Source organism: Henckelia pumila, chromosome 4 (genome assembly GCF_033568475.1).
Source record: "Henckelia pumila isolate YLH828 chromosome 4, ASM3356847v2, whole genome shotgun sequence".
Lineage (NCBI taxonomy): Eukaryota > Viridiplantae > Streptophyta > Magnoliopsida > Lamiales > Gesneriaceae > Henckelia > Henckelia pumila.
In genome coordinates this window covers 231,289,811-231,298,402 of record NC_133123.1, presented here as the reverse complement: position 1 = coordinate 231,298,402, position 8,592 = coordinate 231,289,811, and the positions used below count along the sequence as shown (strand labels likewise).

General features: G+C 32.9%; 1 protein-coding gene across 1 annotated transcript; it reads right to left on the bottom strand.

The window, feature by feature from the left end:
* Positions 1-250: 250 nt before the first annotated feature.
* Positions 251-5,701, bottom strand: LOC140863942 (geranylgeranyl transferase type-1 subunit beta). Its single transcript, XM_073267749.1, has 11 exons — positions 5,379-5,701; positions 4,995-5,070; positions 4,832-4,902; positions 4,595-4,734; positions 3,780-3,835; positions 3,625-3,701; positions 3,426-3,471; positions 1,814-1,938; positions 1,300-1,367; positions 1,136-1,223; positions 251-831 (listed from the first exon to the last, which is right to left on the bottom strand). The coding sequence occupies exons 1-11, from the start codon at positions 5,586-5,588 to the stop codon at positions 682-684; spliced, it is 1,107 nt and encodes a 368-aa protein (XP_073123850.1). The 5' UTR covers positions 5,589-5,701; the 3' UTR covers positions 251-681.
* Between the last annotated feature and the right edge of the window lie 2,891 nt (positions 5,702-8,592).

The following is an 8,592-nucleotide window of genomic DNA, read 5'->3' as shown; positions in this document are numbered from 1 at the left end:
TCATGATATGTCTTACGCATTAAAATAATAAAAAAATTAATATTTTTGACATAAAAAAATATATTTTATCACAATAACTCAATCAAGAGATGTCTCACAAAATTTACCAATCACATCGTCCTCAAATTAGTTTTTGTAACTAAATAACATGTTTGTAATAAAACAAGTACAAATTAGAAATAAATACACCAATCTCACATTTGAAGATAAATATGTAAGCAAATGAGATATTTTAGGCAAGTAAGTTGATAACATAGCGAAGAGATCAAAAGCTCTGATATCAGTAGAGAATATAGAGCATTACATAGATCCAAGTCACAATGTTAGACATATTTTCCATTTACCTCGACCATTGAGCCCTACATGCTCCTACGAGGTAGGGTGCACACTTGACAGAGTAACTCTCCCGATACAACATAAACTAAATCGCTAGTTCAAATATGTGAAGTACAAAAAGCTTGCAACACTTCATAAAGCTCATCTCCCATCAGGAGAATAGAACTGAAAGGAGCAGCTTGAAGGAGTGAGATGACATAACAATAAACTCATATCTAAAACCACAAAATTTGGCATTATATCTTAAGTTGGATCAACTACAAACTCATTTAACCTTTAATGTCAAATCCTAGGTATATTTTGAGTAACTGGCCGAAAACGAATCAGAAGAACCGGGCGGAAATCTCAGAGTCCAATTGCAGCAATATCCGATATACCCAGTTCAACACACAAGGAGTTGAGGCCAGATTCCTTTAGCAGACTAAATGCACAAAACCCATAATAAGAATGGTACAGATCCGGCAGCAACCTAGGGAATTTGCTGAAACCACCATACTGGCAAAGGAAAATAATTAAGAGTAATATTTTACCCCTATAAACAAGCTATAAAACGTGAAATAAAAAGTGCGGAGAGAAGGTTGAACAAATTTTCTCTTCTGTTTCATCGCTAATAATAAAGAACTGAGAGCTGCTATAACATTTTATATGTTCTAACCATCCTGTGTTACCAAATGGGACAAGCATGATTCTGAAGAAAATTAAGTTGAAACAAATCCATAAGATCATGCACATTCGAACCGGAACAACACTCTAATGCAGAGAGAACAAATATAATTCACAAAAGGAGATCTGCAAGCACCTCAGATTGACAAGTCAATAAAAATTCCCGTAACGCATTTTCGTTAATGAACTTATCTGCACCTAAGATCCTTAGAACTCCTCCAACCCTGCAGAGATAAATGGTATGGTAAAGTTATCGAGAACAAAGCAGTCGAATAAACCAAAAAGTTAAAGGAAACACACCAAAAGGCATAGCATGTATCAGCTGGTTTGTTGATTCTACCTTGAAAGCCACCATCTAGTGCCTGCCTCTATAACATGACCAAGAACAGATCCTCAAAACAATGCAAAACGGCGAACCATAGTAGAATAGAGCAAAACGGTAAACCATGGTAGAATAGAGAAAAGGATAAATCACAAGGAAATTGTTAGGTGAAAAAAGACTTAGAATGTTCTTTAGGTAGCACAACTAAGAAACATAGATTATGCTACTTGATTAATCAGAAATGGTTATATGGTTCCAAAAACAGAATTAACATTAGTCATACGCCAAGCTGGTAAGATATTAACCAATCATGGGTGAACCGATACAAATACAGCGTCGAATTTCAGTTAAGAATACATATAAAATATTTCTTGTTCTTCCTTGACCTTCTGTGATTTACAAGCTGATTGTTGTGGGAATGTTGTGTGCTTTTCAAATTTTTTCCCTTCCAACTAAATTGATATCTTACATAAAATAGATCATAACACCAACCTGCAAGCTCCAATTCAAAAGCAGTGGCACATTGACATTGTGACAGGTGGAATTTGTAGACATCAGCCCTTCTTCTATGAATCCCATCAGTTGAAGAGATGCAACGGCACAGTATGTGGCACCTCCTGTGACACTAAATCAAATTTCATCCATGAGCGTAACGAAATTTGCAAGAAGCAACCATTCATAGAAATACCACAGTATAACCTACTATGAAATATTAAAATAACCAGTGTCAAATGCGTTAAAATACTTTGCTGCAATAATGAGGAGACTCGAATTTGAGTTTTGTATGATCTTTCAGGCAATTAGCATATAGTCAAGAACACAGGCATACACTTCAAATGACTGTGCATATTTCTTGAACAAACAGTCTGTAAACTAAAATAGAAACAGGAGCCTAACAAAGAAAAATTAGATACTACAATACAGATCCAGTAAACATAAGATGTGTACTGATCCCAGCAAAAAGAAAAGGGTACGTGTTAGGCCCAATAGACCAAGCAGGCCCAAAAGAGGCCCAAGCCCTTATAGTAAGATTCATCAGAAGGAATAAACAGAGAGGAGATAGTTAGTTGGAGGGATTCACGTTTATTGTATTTTGTTCTTACTAGCTTGTGCTAGGGTTCTTACTAGCTTACGCTAGGGGCAAGGAGATTGGATGCATTCTATTTGTAAAAGGATTTGATCCTTGGCTGGATATTTCTCAGATTATATTTCATATTTCTTATTAGTAAATCTGCCTTTCCTTCCTAAGTTGTTATTTGCAGAATTGAGTGTGTTAGGAGATTTAGATCCTAACAGTACGATTGACAAAGTTTTCACTCTGCAGTAAGTTTTGGGTTGAAGAAAGAAATATATTCTCCCGACATTACACTAATGTTGCATTGTCTCCAGAATCTCTACTTCTCCACCACACGAGTTCCACATTGGATTAATAAATTTCTACATCAGATGAAGGAAATACTTGAGCTAGTTCTTAGGTTTTAATTGTCAAGATAGGTGACAAAACCACAAAATGAACATAACTAGATGAAATAATCAGGCACAAAGCACAAATGAACAAAGAATTAACTTTCATGCGATGCGACTTGGCATAGATACGTACTGGATTGAGCTGATTGCATTTACTTGATACAAAGTTTAGGATGCATGCAAAGTATCAAGAGTCCATTACGTTGTGCAATAATAGTCATGGGTAGTGTTAAAAAAACATATGTTTCTCTCCTAACCCTCAGTTAGGAGATTGAATCATTAAAAACGCAGAACAATGGTTTGGCTAAACTGATTTGAAATGTCGAGTTAGACTTCCTTAACATCATTGTTTAGAAGGAAGATGTGGGGTTTTATACTGCATACTTCATTGATATGCTAACTACAAAAGCTGGTAAAACATCACAAATTAATATTGTGAACGCACTCACTAAAGAACAAGTTCCTGCAGCGTAGTCAGTGATAAGCATCTAAGACTCACTCAGCAGTAAGGGATAACCGGATAAGGACCCGTAAACAAATAAATAGACCAAAGACCAAGGCAAAAAAGTAGAGAATCTCTAAAGGAACTCCCCAAGAATTATACTGACCAACTTAGTAAAAAGTTCTGTCAACTTACCATGTGATTCAGAACCAGGAATGAGTCCAAAACCACCATCATATGACTGCAAAGTAACGAAATAATCAAAGATAAAATACAGTAGGTAATATAAAGTTCACGAAATATAGACAAATGCAAAGACTTTGCAAAGAAAGTTGCAGTCGTCATCAAATATGGTACACAGAAATAGCGGGCTATAAAAAATTTGCTCATATACCTGACAGCTCAAAATATACTCCTTAGCCTTTTCCCGATCCATGCCACTCCAATTCTTCAACATGGAACAAATGGCCGCTGATACATTAACTAATGTATTGATTTCCAAACAATAGAAATGAAACTTGGAAAAATAATAGAAATTTATTTCTATACCTGCACAAAACACAAATCTAAGATCTTTCTCGGCTCCAGTATGAATGGGCATATAACTGGCACACATGAGAGGTGGTACTTTAGTTCATCGAGTCAAATCTTAAACACACGCAAAATTATAGACTGACAACCATTCAGGCAACACTAAGAAAGTGATAGGCGAGAAATCAAGAGAATAACATTTACGCAAACATTTTTTTAGCTTTATCAGAAATAAAAAAAAGTGAAAGATCAGATACATGGGGAAATGCTTATATCCAGTCATGATTTCTTCTCACTATGATTCACAGAATAATGATTTAATCGCTTCACAGGCATGCTCGAGGAAACCCAGTAAGTCAGTATTTTCAACACCAAATGGCTTTTTCACCCTACGCTTGTCATAGAATACGGTAAATAGGTAATTTCGGACTCACATTCTTCCTATACAGGTGCACACATACTTTTTGTATACTGAATAATATCCTAATGCAACCAACCTTTTGCTTAAAGTTAGATGATTGATTAATTACATATTTGAAATAGTAAAAAAAATATATAAAACAAAATGCCCAACCGCTGAAAAATTCATGAACCATATATGCAAACAACCTTGAATCTACAAATCAGGACAGAATATGTGATGCAAGATATTATCATTAGGCTGATCTACCATATGTACATTTCGGATTGCAAAACTTTTGGAAAAACAAAAAAGGAGAGATATTGGTTTCAAAAACCAAAGAAAGTTTTAATAAAATACACCACCAACAAAAAAAAAAACCAGAGAGAGATACTGAAAAGATTTAAGAAAGAGTAAACATGAATAATAGTACCATCCATCAGGCTGTTGAAGGTTTTTCATTGATTTCAATAAAGATTCAGAGTCAATAAGTGACAAATTATAACCAACAATCTTCAATATGGCGAGCGCACAGTATGTGCTTGCCAGGTGACTGCCATTCAGAATTTGCGTCTGAAAAGTTGGAGAGCATGCACGAAAACAGTTAAAAACTGCAAAAACAAAACTAAAAATTTTAGGCATTTCTTTTTCCAATCAGGATCCATATAACCTGCTCTGATGGCCGATTACTATTTGATTGAAATTGAGAGCTTCTGGAACCATGAAACCCGTAAAATTGTCCTGTGATCGTACATATTTCCATGTAAGCATAATTCACCTTCTGAACTAAAACCTTAATCTTATAAAAGAGGAAGAAAAAGTAATGGCCTTACCCTTTTCCAAATTTCCCGCATTCTTTGGAAGAGCTTGTAGAGACAAAACCCAATCTATAACCACTTCTTTATCAACCTAAGAGGCAAAAAAAAAAAAAAAACAAATCATAGAAAATTCATTTCAGAAATAGCTATTTTAACTCATATAGCTGACCAAGACTATCATAAAAAAAATTCTAAATTTAAAAGTCTAAAGTATCACCTAAGCTCATAAGTGCCTACGCTTTCAGCCTGTCTAACATCGAGGAAGTTTTCCTTCCAATATCTAAAAAACCCAGAAATTCTTGCGTCCCCCATTATTTCAAAGTGACATCACAATGATGAAATAGAATCAGAGAACGTTCGAATCACGGGAAATAAATAGTTGGGGAAGGTGATGCATACTCGATCGATGGCGCGGAGAATGTGAAGACCAGAAACAACAAAGTATGCGAGAGTGAGGCGATTGATGTCTTGATCTTGGTAGGGCGCAGGCAGCAGCTGATACATCATCTCAAGAAAGCAAATGTGGCGATCTCTGTCGAAGAACAAAGAATCCGGATCTCGATGGAAGTCGGATGGATCATCCGAATTGGAAAATGGGTCTTCTTCCATGGAATTCGATTTTGAGCTGGTTGAGCTTCTGGCTATGGAGATCTGCGGGAGCGCGTGAACTGCACTCTCAACGCAGCGTCGGCGTGCGGGGAGCACTCTTGACGGAAGGCTGAGCTTCTGGGGCCATTTAAAATAATAGCCTCAAATTAAGTTTTATTTAAAATAAGGTTAATTACCAATCATTTTCTAAACCACTTTATAACTTATTTATAAATCTTTACATGAATAAAACTTACTTTCAACTCCCTAGAGAAAGAAACTTTTGTTTCTAAATACCAATTTTACCTTTATCTCTTAAAAAAAATGAAGAATGGATAATAAAAACAAAACTAATCCAAATAGTATATATATAAAAATTCAAATTAAAATCAAAGAACATAAACCATATCATATATATGCTTATGTTGATACATGAGCAAGTATGTGTTTAGAAAGCAATCATATACTTCCAAATCATTATTGGAAGAAATATGATAAAGGATTAAAAGTTCGAATAGGAGATGAATCAATAATCATGCTTAATACAGTAGCAAAAAAATTAAAAATAGAAATAGAAGAAACAAAATTTGTAATACCCATTATATATCAAATAGAATCAGAAATGGACATTATAATAGGAAATAACTTTTTAAGAGAATATCTTCCCTTTACACAATTTGAAGATCACATAACTTTAAACAAAGGATCATCAATGATTTACATTCCCAAAATACGAACAGCATTTCGCGTAGGAAATGAAGGATTTACAAAGAATTTTCATAAACGAAATACAAATCCAATAGAACTAAAAATAGAAAATATTTTAACGATTAATCCTGAAAAAGAAATCATGAGGAAATTTCATGATATTTGTTCTGAAAATCCTCAGGACAAAATTAAGAAAAGAAAACAATTCATTGCTTCAATAAAACTCAAAGACCTTAATATCACAATCCGTGAAGCACCAAAAAAATGTAACATGGATGATGTAAAAATATTTGAAAAAAAGTTCAAGAATTATTAAAACTTAAGATAATCATCCCTAGTAAAAGTCCACACTCTTCACCGGCCTTTTATGTCAGTAAGAAAGATACTGATAAGAAAAGAATGGTAATTGATTATCGAAAGATGAATAAAGCAACAATTATGGATGGATATTATATCCCAAATAAGAATGATTTACTATCTTATATAGGAGAAATGAAATATTTTTCCAGTTTAGATTGTAAATCAGGATTCTGGCAAATTCAACTAGAACCACAAACACAATTACTTACAACATTCAGTTGTCCAAAAGGACAGTATCAATGAACTGTATTACCTTTCGGACTTAAACAAGCACCAGGTATCTTTCAAAGATATATGGATGAATCTTTTAAATCATATATAGATTTTTGTTGTGTTTATATAGATGACATATTAATTTATTCAAAAACATTAGATCAACATTATAAAGATCTTATGACAGTTTTAGATATTTGTCATAAAGATGGAATTATACTTTCTGAAAAGAAAGCACAATTATTCAAAACAAAAATAAATTATTTAGGATTACAAATAGAAGATGAAAAACATTGTTTACAACCGCATATACTTAAGAAAATTCATGATTTTCCTAGTGAAATCAAGGATAAAGATCAATTAAGAAGATTTTTAGGATTATTAACTTATTCTGGAAATTACATTAAGAAACTTGCAGAAATCAGAAAACCTCTTCAGGTAAAACTTAAACAGGACTATAAGTAGAAATGGTCAAAAGAAGATACTAATTACATAGACACTATTAAAAAGAAAATAATTAGTAATCTTCCTGAATTATATTTTTCTTCAAATAAAGATATAATAATAATTGAAACAGACGCTTCAGATGAATACTGGGGAGCATGTTTAAAAGCTTATACTGGAGAAAGAAATTTAGAAGAATATATTGATTTAGCAACGACTAGATTAATAATTGAACAAAAAAGACATAGTAATGAAATATTAAACTATCTTAAAGAAGTTCTTCCAATAGATAAAGAAAAAAAAAATGGAAGAAGAACCACCATTCAAAATTGAATCATGGTATAGAAATCCCCTTAGTTATGGCAAACATAAGTATGTAGATGTTTAGTGAAACCGACTCATCTGATTTTAAACATATAGGAGTAAATACAGAAGAATTATATCATTCACATCAGGACTCAGAACAATACAGAGATATGGATATTTCAGAATCAGAATCTGAAGATGATTCTAGACCACGATTAAATCTACGAATGAATGTAGAAGGTAGTGGTGGAAGAGCTGATGAAGAATTTAAATATAACAGAGACCAATACTCTGTATCTTATAAAGATGTTAGAGATATTCTTAGAGAATCAAAAACATCAGGATTTGTGAAATAGAATATCTTAGATTTAGGTTGTTCAACAACCAAAGAAAGAAAATCAAAGATAGATCATTGGGCAAATGAACTATCAGTACAAATTCAATTAACACCATTATTAGACAAAAGTGAGAATATTCAAGTTTTAATTCATGGGATGATAAAAATGACACTGGTAGGAGCAGTAAGAACTTGGGCTGAAAACTAGTAATTACTAATCTACCACAAGGAATGACAGGACATCGATATTTCGAACTATTTGTTGATGCCTTGTACCAAGAATTTTTAGGAGTTTCTAATAATGATGCTAATTTGGTAACTAAGAATATAGAACAAAATAGAGCAATTTTTATATTAAATAATATTAAATTATGCAATTTATGTTACTTAGAAGAATTTATTTGTGATTATGAAACAAACTATTATCAATTAATAGATGCTGATAAAAAGGAATATTATAAACTAAGTATCTTTAATAAGATACCTAATATACCTATACACAGTAAAGATGAATTCTTAACTAGTCCTTATGCTAAAACTTTAGGAGGAGCTATTAAATTCATCAAAGACATAATAACAAAGAAATGTCATGAAGTAACACTAAATAAAAGAATCTCTAAATCCTACAAACAAAACAATAAACTTTGTTGTGACAAA